The sequence below is a fragment of the Hirsutella rhossiliensis genome, assembly GCF_020360975.1.
Source record: "Hirsutella rhossiliensis strain HR02 chromosome Unknown scaffold00002, whole genome shotgun sequence".
NCBI lineage: Eukaryota > Fungi > Ascomycota > Sordariomycetes > Hypocreales > Ophiocordycipitaceae > Hirsutella > Hirsutella rhossiliensis.
The window spans coordinates 8,203,139-8,218,909 of record NW_025408668.1 but is presented as its reverse complement, the minus strand read 5'-3'; the positions used below and the strand labels follow the sequence as shown (position 1 = coordinate 8,218,909).

Here is a 15,771-nt window from a genome sequence, read left to right as displayed (position 1 = left end):
AGGGTCGTCACGTCGCCCATGACGTATGAGGTTCTGCCACGCAGCAGCATTGTAGGCTATTGTCTCTCCGCCCAGGTTAGACTAGCAGATGATGGCCGACATGAGGCACAGTCGGAGAAAGCAGCGAGCGCAAGGGCAGATGAGGCCTTTGAAGGTTGGCCTGGCGCCGAGGTGGCGGAACAGTTCTGCCGTTGGAGACGGGCCACCGTTGATTGGTGGGGGCGCAGGCGTCGGCCGTCGCTTCTTTCGCTTTTCAGCCGCAGCGATGCTTATCAGCGAAGCACGATCGGATGCGCGACGGCGTAGGTAAGGTACAGCGTGTTTGTAGGAGATGGACGGACGAGAGAAAGATGCTCTTGTTGTCCCGACTGTCTTGCTGCGAAAGACGGCGGGGATCCCACCTGCCGGGCCAGCAAGGACAGGCGGTTGGTTTCCTATCGGTTTCTGAGTACCAGCTACCACCTGTTCCGCCAACGGTGCTGGTGGATAAGCCGATAAGCTTTGGAGGCCCAAATTTGCCGCTCGCTTGATGTTTCCGGAAACGATTTCGACGTCTCCGTTTGGCCAGAGATGCCGCCGCTATCGCCCGTTGCATCCAGTCCTCGGCGTACATGAGCCTGCCATGTACGGTATACCTGCCAAGCGATAGTGTTGGGCACTCGAGAACGTGCGTCTCACTCCGCACATTTCATGCCCGTTAGATCATGTGCCCGCCTAATCTCGCACGTCAGGCATGAGCTAAGGCCACTGGGACAGACTCCACTGGGGGAGACTCCATGTGCTTACCTAAGTATCCAGGCACCAATCTCCACTCTCCGCTGCTGCTATTGTCGGTACCTGCTCTTGTCGCAAAGCTCCTCGCTCTCGTCGGTCCTTTCAACCTGCGAGTCCCGCCTGCGCTGCCGTCTTAGTCCCCTCGACGCGGACAAGGCAGCCCGACAACTTCGTGCCCATCAACCCGCCTTGCCAGCCATGGCCGTCAACAAGATTGTCAACGACTCGACACTCACCGCTGTTCTTCAAGTCTCGGACCAGGCTCGCGACCAGGCGCAGGCACTACTCAGCCTTACTGACCAGGCCAGGGAAGGCCGGCCATCCGCCGAGCTCCAGGCTGAAATCGCAAAGCAACAAAAGCACCTCCTCACGAGCATCTCGCATCTGCGTGGTCTACATCGCACAGCTTGCATCTCGGCGCGCGAGACCAAAGCCGTCACCTTGGAGGCCCGCCAGGAGGTCGACCGCCTGCATCTGCAGCTGCAAAACCTCTACTACGAGCAGCACCACCTCCAGGGCGAGATCTCGGCCTGCGAGTCTTACGAGTACGCTGCCGCCACCCTCGTGTCAAGTCTTGAAGCCGCGGTTGAGCGTGAGAGCTGACCCATTCTCCAGCCACAAGTACACTCAACTTCCTCTCATCCCGGTCGAGGAATTCCTCGCTCAACATCCTGAGCATGTCGACAATGACGAGAACGAGCTCATGGTTGCCCGCATCGACCACGAGCGCGCGGAACGCGAGGCGTTGGAGCAACAGAGACAGGAGCTCCTGAAACGCAAGCAGAAGTTGATTGCCGACAACAAGCGTCGCAAAGACGATCTCGCCAACCTGGATCAAGATCTTGAAAAGTTCATCGATGTGCGTGCTCCCCTACCCTCGAGGTCTACCCCTTCGCTGACATGCCGTTTAACACGAATACCGCAGGCGGCGAAACCTATAATGGAGTTGTTTGAAAAGGCTCCGTGAAAGCCACAGCTCGGTTGGAGAATCTCGCGAATGAATAGTGGCGGCGGCAGATGCCGAACAGATCTGGAATCCCTTCAGCCGGGCTCACGTGTGGGCCATGCGGGTCACGCAGCAGAGGACGAATGTCTGCCCAACTACCCACGCGAAAGAAGTGAGGGTAAGACACATAGACAAGCACAATGACTTGACTTGCACGCGGTCGAGCTTGCATATTGCTGCCCTGCCAGTGCTGGGGATTGCAGCGAAGCTGTCAAGGGAGTACACACACGTCGCAGCCCGCAGGCCCCGGGCTTGACGAGCTACCTTTGTACTATAGTTTAGATCTCGGGGACGTCATCGGCAGGGACCTATGGATCTCGGGGCCGGGAGCCCGTGCTACAGTGGGAGAGGAACTCGAGAGCATCCGCTACCTTGGGATGTATGTTGATGTATGGCTGCGAATGGTCGTGGATACCGATTCCTCCCTCACCGCTCTGCCCGCAGAAGCGCGCCCCAACAAGTCTGCTGGACCCCAAGCACAAAGGGTCAAGCACAACCCTGTTAGCTCGCCGCCTCGCTCTCCTTCCCCGCCACCCCCTCCATTTTGTTTGTCTGCAGGGAGGGAATTCGGAATCCTGGGGCGTCGCTAGTACACAGCCTTGGACCGCTACTCACCCTGGCAGGCGTTGTACATGGCCTCAACGAGATCGCACTTGATGGATCCGAGAGAGGCGCACTGATTCCCGACATTAGCACGGGGCTCTCCGAGACTGTCGGGAGCACGTGCCGCTTACGTCAACTTCAATGGGCACCGTAGTTGCCAGCCCCAGCGCGGCCACAGTGGCTATTTAAAAGAACCTGATCTTGCACTGCCCATAATATTCAGCTATTATTAACCGTCTTGCAAGCAACTATCCAAGCTAGGCTCCTTTGCCTTTTCGTAAATATCGTTTTTGGCATATACAAATTATAGCTCCTTGTGCTTGCAGCACAGCAACTGTGCCGAAGTCAACCCGAGGTGGACCCAACAGAGCCGACAAGCGACGCGACTAGGATAGAGTTTTCCTCCTTCGGCCCCGTACTAATTACTGCACCAAGCATACGCCAGCCCTTAGCATAGCTGCTTAATGTAGTCATCACGGATAGTATTGCTATCAAGCTATAGATACCGATTCAGGGCCGTCCATTTAGGCTCGTCTTTAAAAAGCCGTATAGCATGCATATACTAGACCCCCCAGTTAAAGTGTTAATAGCAATACCGACGTAGCTACCGGTACTCCTAGCCGCTCGGCAGGAGAGACGGATATGGAGGATAAAGCCCGTGGCGAATATAACTTACGTTAGATTCATCCGTGGTAAAACGGTGATAGATGCCCGCCGGCAGAATTAGTAGATCGTCCTTCTCAAGCTTAATGCGTATCCAGTCATCTTCCTTACTTCGGATATCAAAGTATCCCTGGCCGCCGCGGATATATCGAATCTCCTCGTCCTCGTGTAGGTGCTCGTCGAAGAATGTTTTGACCTTATCCTTATACACGGCTCCCATCGCGGCGGGCGATATAGTGATTTCGTCGCGATTCTTGTAGCCTCGCTCCGCCGCTAGCTTATCGACGTCGTCCATCTCGGGGAGGTAAAGGAACAGCACCCCAAGCTTGTTTAACTCGTTAATGCTTACGGCGCGCCCCGAGTCGTGAGGGAGACGCTGGTCGCCCTTGGCCATATTAGTCACCGTCGTTCTAAAGCCACAGACGAGCAAGCAGTCTAGGGGAGAATCATTCGCCTACCGGGGAGTTGTCAAATATATATGCCTTCATGGTTTCTTGCAGCGCCAAGCAATATATTACCTGCTTAGATAGCGGTGATTGGGAATCGGGCACGACGTAGTACCGGTAGGCGATTAAGACCTAATTAATACCTGCCCACGGGGAGCGGGGTCTTTTCCCCCGCTTGCCATCCCGCAGCCAGCCTCTCGAGTGGCGAATGAGGCCATTCTTGTGCCCCGCAGCACCGGCATCGCGGTGGGCTGTGGCTTGTTATCTTGGTAGCCCAGCCCTTAAGCCAGCGGGGAATGGGGGGGCTACGAGAATCGCTGCATGTGCGAGTAATTGATGCGTCTCGAGACGCGATTAGGTTTTCGATGGCGGGCAAGGGCTCTGGCATGGTTGTACCGTGGCCCGCGGCTTTCCCGTTGCCTGCTGAAATGACGGGCTCTTTGTCCCTAGGTATGGACCATTGTCCGGCAGTGTCCAGCCACTTGCAAGTCATGACGACTGTGCCGGGAGCGCACAGACGGTAAGGGACCGAGTGGCGGCCACATGGCGACCTGGTCAAGAGGATGGCTGGAGCATCAGATGAAGAAGGTGGTGCGGTCCTGGATAATAGGGATAGTTGGAGAGAGAGAGAATTGAGGAGAGGGCACAGAAACAGTTCGGGCTCGAGGAATAACGGGCGAATCCCGAATGTACCGGGTACAAGTGCAGCCCTACGAGGCAGTCACTGTCCGGGATGTCCAGAGTTGGGCTGTTTACCTTCGTGCTTTGTTCCACTGGGTGTATGTACAGTACATTCTGTACAGAGGATTTTTCGTCAAATACTACAGGCTACCGTACTTGGCACGTCTTTTATTGCCAACGAAACATCTCGTCTGACATTTCTCGCCGCGCGCGTGCATGCACACATAATCTTCTTGTGGAGATTTGAGGCTGACAGGGAGCCAGGAATGCCCTGCGCGGCAGCGTGGCCTGCCCTTGCGCCTGTACTCCGTAACGGACGAATGGCCCAGGAGATGGCGAGGCAGATTGACAGTCCTTTTAGCGGTTAAGTCACTTATTACCTACCTAGGTAGGTAGTTGTCCTTCCTCCAGAGAGACGCTATGAGGGTGAGGGACGATTCCCCTCGGCTTGTTGTCCTTGGCCGTCACTTTTTACTTTTTCTCTTGTTTATTTTCCGTTCGCCGGGCCCACGTACTACAAACACCGTCTTGCTGTGGGTTCGTGCGCCGGTTTGTTTGGCGATGGAACGACAGACGGCGACCGGTGCTTGTGCAGTTTGCCTGACGCATGGCGACCTGTCATCAATGACTCCGGACTGCAGCCTCTATGAGCCCGAGACTACCCCGTCTGCGTTTTGTGTCATCGGGACGTTCCGGGTGTAGGTGGCGTAGGTGATGAAGGTGGTGTAGGTCTTGGTAGCTGCCTTAATTAGTACTCGCTCGGTGCGGTGGAGTTCATGTCGACATGCGGCCAGCGGTCAGGTGCACAGCCGGCTGCACGTCGACATGGACAGTCCATCTGATGAACCTATTCGTGCAAGTTGCTGTGCCTGGCAGACTTTGGCGCAATATTTGTCGTGCCTGCCTGCCCGCTCATGCGGTACAACGGCTGCAGGCATGTGCAACACATAGGTACTGTAAGGTAAGGTAGGTAGGTACCTGAGGCAAAGCCGCGGAGTTAGTAGCCGGGTACGTGAATGGCAATCATAGGTACGCACTTTGTAAGTTACTCCGTACGTTCAAGTGGTCTGCAATAATCATCACACGCCGCTTACTCGCGCCTTGTCGGACAAAGGTTTCGTTGCTGACAGAGGCTCAACGAGTTCGAGCCCCCGGGCCCCCAAGTCATCATGCGCTTTCCGAACTCTTGCAGAGAACAAGACACAGTGACGGACTTGTCTCCACGGTCCCGCCGTTTCGCCCTCGTCGCACTGGTCGCCAAAGTACCCCAGTACCCCTACACGGCCTAGAGGTCACTCAATACTTAGGTGGCCGTAGTCAAACTAGGTCCCTAAGGTAGGTAGCTAGTAATAAGCCCACGCCCTCCTCAAGCAGCGCTAGGCTCCTTCAGGGAGAGGCGAGAGTAAGAAAAGACCTATGACGATTTGACGGTTCGCCATAAGTCTCGTTCCATGCCAAAGGCACCAACGAATAAAAAGAAGAAAAAAATCTTTGGAAGGGTGATTTGAGAACCTCGTCTCGCGAGGCCAACAGTCCCTCTTTTCTTTTGTCCCTGCAGCAGCATTTCACCACGCTCGTGCCGCTGTTTAGGTGAAACCCTCGCAGACGCGATGGTGCGACTCTGAAAGGCCGGGCGAGGCCAAAGTTTACTCCAACACCGCTCAGCCACTACCAAGTTTAACCAAGGTAGAAAGAGGCAACATGACGGGGTCCTGGAACACACCCGGCCGTCCAGACCGCCATGTTGCTGCGCATGGGGATCCATCCGCCTTTGCCCATCAAGAGTTCTCCGTTGCCTACGAGGCTGCAATGGGGCGGCCAAACTGCATCTAGCGCAAAGGCAGCCCTCCATTCAGCCTCGCCACGTACGTATGGAGGCGTGCTTTGCCGGGGCAGTGCTCGGCTGGGGTTGCTGCCATGATGACGGCGGGGCATGCGCAGTGCGGACTCGAAGCTCCATCCGAGGCAGATGCCGATGGGCAGGCAAGGAAGGAGGCGGTGATGGTGTGCTCGCCCACCTCCCGAGTTTTTGTCCAAGTCCCGCCAGGACATGCCATGATCCCCCGCATGGCGCTCGCATGAATGAGGCACGGATGGAGAGGATGGAGAGAGCCAGGGTCCTTGCTGCCTCTGCTGTGTGAGGTGGGCAGGTCCGTATAATACGCACTTTACCTTAACCTTCTGCGACTAAGTATTTACCCACCAACTTACCACACCCCCACCCACGGTAGGGACCCAGGTGAAGACCGCAGAGTAGGTAGGCACGGGCATGCAATACTCATAATCACCGTCCAAATTACCCAGATGCAACGGCATCCCAATCCGTCGTTGGCGTCTTCAGAGATGATACGTATGCATGCATCTATATAGCATGTACTGTACAGTATGTAATTATCCATGGAAAAAGTGTGCGGAGGCGACTGGTGTGTGTGCCGCGCATGTATGTGCTGTGCGTACGTGGCACACAGCACACAACACCGCACACAACACCGCACACAACACACATGTATTTCCTCGATACAATCTTCACTGACTAGCGTCGGAGTGAGGTAGCACTCCGTCCTCAAGTAAAATTACCTTGCCGTCTTTCCAAACTAAGCCGGCAGCCATCTCGTTGCCTGCAGCGAAGCGGCCTTGGCGACCACCCGCCCGGCCATTGAGCGTGCACCTACCAGTGGGCTTCCTCTCCACCACCCCAGCTGGCCGCTTGCCCTGGTCCAGATCCAGGTACCCGACGGGGCCCAGGCCAGTCAGCCACCCACGCACGCCCTGTGCGTGTTGTTGCGCTACGCAGTCTACGCTACAGAGCAGGAGAGAAGGGGGGGGGGGTTCAATCAGAGCCGGCCCTCTTTTTCCCTTTCTTTGTTCTACTGTACCTACCTACCTAGCTTCTGGCCTGTGCGAAGAGACGCTCAGCGCTGAGCACCTAGCGCGTGTTTGTGTGTGTGTGTGTGTGTGTGTGTGTGTGTGTGTGTGTCCGATTATGTGCCCCGGGAGAACACAAGGGGCCTGTTGTATGTTATGTTATGTTATGTTCTCCGTGCATGCCCGGGTCTCTCTGACTGCAGCGCCCTCTGCCTGCATACAGTACATACAAGCCCTCGGAGGTGCTCACGCAGGGCTATTGTTGGTGCATGGCGCGTCAAATGCCTTGGCTGGAGTGCCTGAGTGGTCTGTTGCGCGTCCCAAAGCCCCCCTCCAACTCCGACAAGCTCCTGCACCGCTCGGCAGGGGCTGCGTCACATGTACCTGCCGGTACTCGGTACACATTGCCCGGGGAGCAAGTACGGACATGGACAATGTACAATGCACAGGCGCGAAGAATATGGCCAGGTGCAGCTTGAAAGGAACCCGAGTTGTCCTTGGAGACACTCCGCACCGGCAAAAGAAGAAAGGAATCTCAAGAAAAAACAACAGGGATTCGCCTTTCGTACATATGATGGGCATGTTGATTAACAGCCATGGGGCCGGCCAATGGTTCCCTCGACGGCACCGTCGTCCGAGCCCAGCAACGGCTGCAAGTCTCGCCGCCTGGGCCCTGAAAGCCTAGAGAGAGGAAACCCTGCCCCTCCCCTATCTCCGGTCAGTGCAATCTCCCTCTGTGGCGCCGCCTCCCCAGAAGTGGATGCCAATCACTGGCTGTTGCGCACAATGTTCCAGGTACCCTCTACCCACGCCCAGGTACTTCATACCCGCCATCGGGTCCTGCCCACGCGCCAGCACGGGCGGAGCACCCGCGCAGGCCTCCCATTGCCCACAGTCAGCCCCAAGCCTTGCCCACCTCAGTCAATCCGCCCACGCCCCTGGGTGCTGGCCTTGGATCCAAGCCAAGGTACTGTCGAGTACCAGTGTACTTGACACCATGTGTCCCAAAAGCAAGACCCTGCGCACAGAAGTAGGTACGTACCGAGCCCCGGCGCCTCTTCAAAGTTCTCCTGGCAAATTCTCCCCCAGCGCTGGAAGCTTGTCAACGCCTCGTCGCTGCTACTTTCCTTTTTCCTTCCCAGCGCCTCACACTCCTTTCCCCGTCTCTCCTCGCCCATCCCCCCCCCTTCTCCCTCCCTCATCCTCCGCTCGACATCGTCCACGCCATCTCTTATTCCATCCAGGGCCTCTTCTCGTCATCGTTTCTCCTCGACGACGCCCGCCGCCCTCGCACTCGCCTAGCCGACTTCTGCTGTTCCGAGGGCGCTACCGCCTAGCAGTCGTCCGAGAGATGTCCCTGTTCGCATGGTGTTCGCGACGGGCCGGCGGCCTGAGCATGCTGGCTCTACTGGGTCTTTGCTACTGGGTCATTTCGCAAGAGTCGACTCTCCAACGGCATGGCTACAAGTCTGAGCGACCGAGCGCGCCTGGCGCATCCTACTCGTCAACGTCGACGTCGGGCGCCGGCATCTGGACCTTTGTCTTCGCCTACTACTGCCTGCTCATCCACGTCCTGGTTTTCCTCTTTCCCCTGCGTGCCTGCTGGTCTGTTTGGGACATTACGCAGTCGCTCAGGCGGTCGGCACAGAGCAAGGCCCTCGAGAACTTCAAAATGGGCCTGCGCAGACGCGGCTCGAGTACCTCGATTTCCAGCTCCGAAACGCTGACCTCGGACACGTTGACCTCGGACAGCAATGCTTACTCGTCGACCGTCAGCGAAGCTAGCGACGTGGAGCCCGAGCTCTACACGGACAACACAGATGCTGCTCAGGACCCCGTTATCCACGCCATCATCATCCCCAACTACAAGGAGGAAATGGACACGCTCAAGGAAACGCTCGAGGTGCTGGCCTCGCACCCGCAGGCGCACCTCTCTTACGATGTAAGTCCTGCCCGTCAACCACCCAGCACCCTCGCGAGCCCTGGCTGCTACCCGTGGCAACCCCCTCAGTCTGGATTTCGTTGGTGGTGGGGGGGAGGGGCGTTACGCGCCCGCTGCGCGTTTTGCGCCAGCTGCAGCCTGGGCCAAGGTTTGCTGACACGCCGCGCCAGATCTACCTCGGGATGGAACAGCGTGAGGCCAACGGCGAATCAAAGGCCCTGACCCTGATTCAAGAGTTTGTCAAGAAGTTCCGCTCAATTGACTATGCTCTCCACCCTGCCGACATCCCCGGCGAATCCGCCGGCAAGGGCAGCAACCTGGGCTGGGCCGCGAGGAAGCTCAGCGCAAAGTATTCAATGGGAGTTCGGAAGAATGTTATTGTCACTGGCATCGATGGTACGGGCACCCTCATATCATCCACGCTGTGTCACGCCGCGCAGACGCCGTGCAACTCGAGGCTGTGGTCGGCCTCGCGCTGCTGCCTTCCCTTTTGCTGACTTGCTCCCGCAGCCGACAGCCACCTATCGCCCAAGTACTTTGCCAACATCACCCTGATGCACCTGTCCCACCCGGAGACGGCGACGACGACCCTGTACGCTGCGCCCATTGTCTTCGACCGCAACGCCCACGGCGTGCCCGCCATTGTCCGCGTCGCCGACATCTTGTGGTGCGCCGCCGGTATCTCGGGCCTCTACCGCGGCTCGTCCATCGCCCCGCCGACCTCAGTCTACTCCCTGCCGCTGGTGCTGGTCGACCGCGTGGGCGGCTGGGACTGCGACGCCGAGGCGATTGGCGAGGACTTGCACATGTACCTCAAGTGCTTCTTCGCCCTCAACGGCAATCTGACGTGCCGCACCGTCCTGAGCCCCGTGAGCCAGAGCAACGTGACGGGCGGCGGCAAGGGCGGCATTCGAGGAACCATTGTGGACATGCAAGCCCGGTACAAGCAGGCCCTGCGGCACATGTGGGGTGCTCTGGACACTGGATTTGCGCTGAGGAAGGCCGTCGAGATGTGGCAGGAGCGCAAGCACACGTCCCGGGGGTTCCGCCCTCTGCATCGCAGCCAAGGCGACAGCTCCAACTGCTATTTCCCAGTCAACCAGCTCTCCGACGGCAGTCCCGAGCAACCGCGCGAGAGCGGCGTCTTCTCGGACGTGACCCAAGATACGCTCAAGGAGCCGCACTGGGAGCACATCTTTTACCTTTTCCACCGGTTGTTCGAGGCGCATTTCCTGCCCGTGCACATGACGATTCTGGTCCTAGCGTCGGCGCTGTATGTCTGGGTGACGGACGGCACCGACGACCCCAACAATCTGGGCTGGATCTTTACTCTGTGCAACATCCTGCGAACGTTGGGCTTCATGGAGGTGGCGTGTTACCTGTTCCTCTACGAAAGCTTCCACCGGATATGCGTCAAGACGCGCGAACGGGAGATGACCAAGGCGGGACTCGCGGACGGCATGTGCTTTTCTCACCGATCGATCAAGAAGAACCTGCTCGACTACGTCTTGGTGCCCCTGGTGGCGCCGCTATACGGAGCGATTCCCTGCGCCCAGGCAGAGATATCCCACTTTTGGACGGTGGATTTGGTTTACACGGTCAGCAAGAAGGTGACGCGGCAACGAGCCAGGTCTTTTATAGTGGTCGACGACTTGGCATGAGGCGCCGTGCATTGTTGTTTTTTCCTCGCGCACATTTTATGCCAGCTTGTTGGATCTGTCGGCCGCTCATCTGCGATTCAGGAAGGAGCCTGGGGCTTTGATTCACCACGACACATTTTTGGCCCCCTTGGACGGGCACTGGAATTTTGCCGGGCGGTGCGCGGATTTCCCAGGCGCACCTGTATATAGACGGGTTTTGGACTTGTTCGCGCACGCGGTGGGCATAGCATCGGCATTGAGCAGCATTTGTGAATATTCCGGCATGACGGGACTGAGTTTGTCTTGGGCGCGACGACAAGATGGGCGTTTTGGGGGCAAAGACGTTAGGGCTAGATGTCCAAGGCTGGTCAACTACAATCGCTTTTATTATTCTTCATCAACACTGGGAAGGGCACGAGGAGATGAGTGGAAGGAGCAAGGGTCACCGGGACGACGATGGGGAGAGGAGCGGGGCCGAGAGCTGAAGCGACGGCTTGAAACGCACGGCTCCAAACCAAAAGGGGCCGCGAGACAGGCAGGAGGATTCGACGGCGGACGGGGATGGGGATGACGAGGGTGATGGATGGCCTGGCGAAGCGCGGGACCGTCAGGGACAGGCGACGACACACACACTCACCCTTAATGTTGACTACATAATACTTAATATAAAAGAGAATACCACCAGATGGGGTGGCTGCCTGCATGTGTGTGACGGTTGCCGTGTGTTGGCTGTTTGCTGCGCCCAGGCTTGAGCAAGGGCGCATGTTGACTGACGTATGACTGACGCGCAGGAGGGAGAAAGGAGTCGATGGAGGAGTCGATGGAGGAGTCGATGGAGGTGGGCCAAGCCACATGAGATTCGCAACTCGACGAACGACGGGTGTGTGGGGACGGGGTCATGGGGGGAGCGAGCATCAGAAACAAGAGGTAATAAAATTGGGATTGCAGAGGAGAGCTGAAGATGACTCGGGTGGCTTGCGTCGTGTAAAGGTCAAGGCAAAGGGGGCCCGACGTTCCAGGTGTCGAGGAGCAAGGTTTCAGTGCTTTCGGCGCCAGGAGTGCAGGCTTACTGGGCACTACTTATTTATGGATGGGTGGAGGAGGTTCGGATATGGAGGGCATGTCAGCCCGGACAAGATGGAGAGGAGCGTTCGCCGTAATTAGCCAACGGTCTGTACTCGCTACTCCCGAGCGTGCCCGGATATCGAGCCCGCCAGTGGCCAATCAGACGGGGCCGGGCGGATTGCCGACGCCGAGTCCGCGGTCCCGAGCCGGACGGACCGGGTCCGGCTCTTGTTTATTGGGAATTTGGTATAGAGATGGAGAGAGATGTAGGAAGTATATATATGATGGTATATAGTATATGTCTTTGGACCGAGCCCCCTCGATTTCTGCATTGTTGTTGCCGTCCGTCTTGTTGTCCAAAGCCGCGGCCGTCAGTCATGTCTAACAAGGTCCGCATCGGAGTCTTCATCCCCAACGGCGCCCAGTCGCTCGACACGGCATGCGCCGACGTGCTGGGCGTCATGTCCAAGGAGTATCTGTCGGCGATGCCGCCGCCGCTCCGGCTGTCGCACGTGGTGGAGCTGGCGCCGCGCGTCGACATGGCCTACATCACGACGCCGTCGCAGGGCGGCGACATTCGGCTGACGTCGGGCATGGTGCTGCGGGCGACGCACGACTACACGGACGCCGAGGTGGCGCCGGGCAGGCTTGACGTGGTCATTGTGCCGGGGCCGGACCCGTCGAGCGAGTTTGACGAGGGGGCGCTCGAGTGGCTGCGGCGCCAGTTTGCCACGCCGGGCGTCGACGTCCTGTCCATCTGCACGGGCATCTTTGTCTGCGGCGCGGCGGGCATCCTCGACGGCAGAGTGGCGAGCGGGCCGCGAGGGTTGCAGGACGTGATTCGGGCGCGGTTCCCCAAGGTGAGGCTTGCGGGGGACCGGTATCGATGGGTGCGCGACGGCAACCTTTGGTCAAGCGGTAAGCAATGAATGCAGGGACTGTTGCATCTTGGATCGAGACTGAGTTGCGTGCTGGCAGGCGGCGTCACAAACGGCAACGACTTGATGGCGGCCTATGCGCGCGCCAGCAGCAAGCACTGGCCGCCGTCGATTGTGGAAATGTGCCTCATGTTGACCGACGTGGGCGACCGCGGCCAGGTCTACGGACAGCGGCAGGGCGTGTTTACGGCCATGTTTGGCTGGCAGCTGCTCAAGTCGTGGGTCGCCAGCTTCTTTTGCTCGGCGGGCGGCAAGGACAAGGCGGCCTAATAACAAGGCGGGCTGACAAGGCGCTGGAGAGCCGGTCTTTTTTGCAGGGGAGAAATGAAGGAGTTTCCGGACTGATGGAGGAGTCCCGTTGGGTTGGGGGCCTTTACTGTCAGTACGTATTGTACGGAGTACGGATACAGTACTGTACATACAACTATACGGATACATGTGTCGGGGCCAACCAGCTTCATATTGGCAATGCGGGTTATGCATGTCTCGGGTTTTTCCCAGTGATTTTCCCAGATGAAAAGAAGATCTTGTCACTTCTGGCAGAGGGAGAGGTAGGGTAGGTAGTACCGGTAATTAGGTCCAGGGTCCATTTATACGCCCGGTGGGTCGACAAGCCAGGGTCCATCTGGTTTTTTTTTTGCTGAGACACCGCCTGCCATGCTCCCGATAAGCGGCTTATCGCCACCCCCCATTGGCCCGCTGCACAGAGGTGGGGTCCAGGCAGCCTCGTCGGCCCAGGAAAAAAAAAGGCGAAGAAAAAAAAATCCAAAGTCCGTCTCCTCGTTCGTCAGCTCAGGATTCTTCTTTTTTTCTTCACCTGCCGTTCCTCTCTGAGAAGCTCAACCGCGGACGTGCAAACCCCAGGCCGCGCGTATCCATTCTCTCCTCGCCGTGTCCCCGCCACATTTAGGCAAATCTTTGGCCCAGGCTGCTCGCCCAACTGCTCACTCCGTCTCCCAGACCACCAGCAACCATGTCTGCTGTTCCCGGTCCCGTCTACGGGCTCGAGGTCCCGCCTGGCGAGATGTTGATCCCCGCCGCCATGGAATTTCCCGCCTCTGTAAGTGCTCTCTTGACCATGCCGCTCGTGGCGTCGCTTCCCGCGTTGGCGCTGGTCGAGGCCGAGGCCCTAGGCAGACAGAGACGCCCAGTACTGACCTGCTTCCCTGCCAGTTCCGCATCACCATGGCCGCTCTGGATCCGACTGAGGAGCCCGAGGCCGACCAGGAAGGAAACGTCCCAAACGTGCCCCGCTCCACTCTGCGTCTGATCAAGCGCGCCTTTCCCGGGCTCGACGACGACGAGGACGATGAGATTGACGACGAGTACATGAGAGCCATGCTCGCCGCGTCCGACGACGATGAGGAAGACGACGACGACGACGACGACGAGCCCAACGGTGGCCCCAGCGACCCTGCCAAGGCCAAGAAGCAGAAGCAGGCCGCCGCCATCAAGAAGCTCTTGGAAGCCGCGCAGGAGGACGACGATGAGGACATGGAAGACGCCAAACCCAACGGTGTCAAGGCCAAGGCAAAGGGAAAGGGAAAGGCCAAGGCCGCCGAGAATGACGACGATGAGCAAGACTCAGACTGCGACTCGGACTGCGACTCGGACGAGGGCGCCGATCTCGAAAACTTTGTCGTTTGCACCCTGGACACGGAGAGGGTACGATCTTCTCAGACAAACACCAGGGATAAACGCTCGCTAACATGCAACCGCAGAACTATCAGCAGCCCCTCGACATCACCGTCAACCACGGCGAAAAGGTCTTTTTCGTCGTCACGGGCACCCACACCGTCTACCTCACCGGCAACTACGTCATGGACGATGCTGATGACGACAGCGACGACGATGACGACGATTACGACTTCTCCCCCGACGAACTCGACTATGCTCTGGGCGGGGACGCCAGTGACGACGAAAGCGATGACCTCGACGGCCTTCGCGTCACCGAGGTCGAATCAGAAGAGGAAGCGCCCAAGCTGGTCGAGACAAAGAAGGGCAAGAACAAGCGCGCCGCCGAGGACGCCGTCGAGAACCTCGACGACCTGATTGCCAAGTCTGACGACTCCAAGCTCTCCAAGAAGCAGCAGAAGAAGCTCAAGAACAACAAGGGCGAGGCCGTCAGTGCCGAGGACAGCAAGAAGGACAAAAAGGTGCAGTTCGCAAAGAACCTCGAGCAAGGGCCCACTGGCTCCGCCGACAAGGCCAAGCAGGACCCCAAGGCGTCTGGCGGCGTCAAGATTATCCAGGGCGTCACCGTCGACGACCGCACCATCGGCAGCGGGCGAAAGGTCAAGAACGGCGACACCGTCGGCGTCAGGTACATTGGCAAGCTGGCAAACGGACAGCAGTTTGACTGTAAGCGTCGCCATTTTCTCCGATATATATATATATATATATCCATATCCCGCCTTGGCGGCATGGCTAACTCCTTCTCGCAGCCAACAAAAAGGGCAAGCCCTTCTCCTTCAAGGTCGGCAAGGGCCAGGTCATCAAGGGGTGGGATGTTGGCATTGTCGGCATGGCCATTGGCGGCGAGCGACGCCTGACTATCCCCGCAAACCTCGGCTACGGCTCTCGGGGCATGCCTGGCATCCCCGCCAACAGCCAGCTGATTTTTGACGTCAAGCTGCTGGAGATTAAATAAAGCACCTTTTTTGTGTCCGAACTGAGGGCATAATAATACTCGGCCGGGTCTTGGCCGCGAAATCCATCAGGTCGAGAGCTGGGCAGTGAGTGCCGTGACTTCTCTAGCCATGCGATGCTGAGCAGACTTGGGCCCGCCACTTCCGAGTCGCTGCGTTTCGCCGAAAGCAGGCTTCAAGATGTTCCTGGGCTGGATGGGGGACATGCGCACTGAGGAGCCCGCATGACGGCGTGGGTTGGATTGGTGTGTATAGATGGCGGACTCCGTGTAGGGTCTCTCTCCTCGAGATTGTCATCTCAAGCTGTCCATGTTTTTTCCTTTGTTGGCGCTCACGCAGATAAAAGCTTTCTATTCAACACTTCTCGGGGTCGTGGTGCCAAGTTAAGCTCCCATGCATTCACTCTGCAAGGGAAAATGAAGGGACGAGGAACATCTTCGTCTCTTTCCATGGTGAGTGAGTTTCGAGGTATCAGGAGCAATGGCGTAGTGCCTTGCTAT

At 57.9% G+C, this 15,771-nt stretch overlaps 5 protein-coding genes across 5 annotated transcripts; 4 read left to right on the top strand and 1 right to left on the bottom strand.

Moving 5' to 3' along the window:
- Positions 1-972: 972 nt before the first annotated feature.
- On the top strand, positions 973-1,741 carry HRG_02712 (fms-interacting protein; the record flags this gene model as incomplete). Its single annotated transcript, XM_044861183.1, has 3 exons — positions 973-1,319; positions 1,390-1,633; positions 1,700-1,741. The coding sequence occupies 3 exons, from the start codon at positions 973-975 to the stop codon at positions 1,739-1,741; spliced, it is 633 nt and encodes a 210-aa protein (XP_044724816.1).
- A 646-nt stretch (positions 1,742-2,387) lies between these two features.
- HRG_02711 (ARD/ARD' family domain-containing protein) lies at positions 2,388-3,534 on the bottom strand (the record flags this gene model as incomplete). Its single annotated transcript, XM_044861182.1, has 3 exons — positions 2,388-2,456; positions 3,060-3,431; positions 3,505-3,534. The coding sequence occupies 3 exons, from the start codon at positions 3,532-3,534 to the stop codon at positions 2,388-2,390; spliced, it is 471 nt and encodes a 156-aa protein (XP_044724815.1).
- Positions 3,535-8,389: 4,855 nt separating this feature from the next.
- Positions 8,390-10,641, top strand: HRG_02710 (glycosyl transferase family group 2 domain-containing protein; the record flags this gene model as incomplete). The annotated part of the gene is made up of 3 exons (XM_044861181.1): positions 8,390-8,980; positions 9,151-9,376; positions 9,491-10,641. 3 exons carry the CDS (start codon positions 8,390-8,392, stop codon positions 10,639-10,641), a joined length of 1,968 nt encoding a protein of 655 aa, XP_044724814.1.
- A 1,421-nt stretch (positions 10,642-12,062) lies between these two features.
- HRG_02709 (DJ-1/PfpI family domain-containing protein) lies at positions 12,063-12,893 on the top strand (the record flags this gene model as incomplete). The annotated part of the gene is made up of 2 exons (XM_044861180.1): positions 12,063-12,603; positions 12,664-12,893. The coding sequence occupies 2 exons, from the start codon at positions 12,063-12,065 to the stop codon at positions 12,891-12,893; spliced, it is 771 nt and encodes a 256-aa protein (XP_044724813.1).
- Positions 12,894-13,596: 703 nt separating this feature from the next.
- HRG_02708 (FKBP-type peptidyl-prolyl cis-trans isomerase domain-containing protein) lies at positions 13,597-15,273 on the top strand (the record flags this gene model as incomplete). The annotated part of the gene is made up of 5 exons (XM_044861179.1): positions 13,597-13,683; positions 13,797-14,288; positions 14,345-14,779; positions 14,831-14,984; positions 15,068-15,273. 5 exons carry the CDS (start codon positions 13,597-13,599, stop codon positions 15,271-15,273), a joined length of 1,374 nt encoding a protein of 457 aa, XP_044724812.1.
- Between the last annotated feature and the right edge of the window lie 498 nt (positions 15,274-15,771).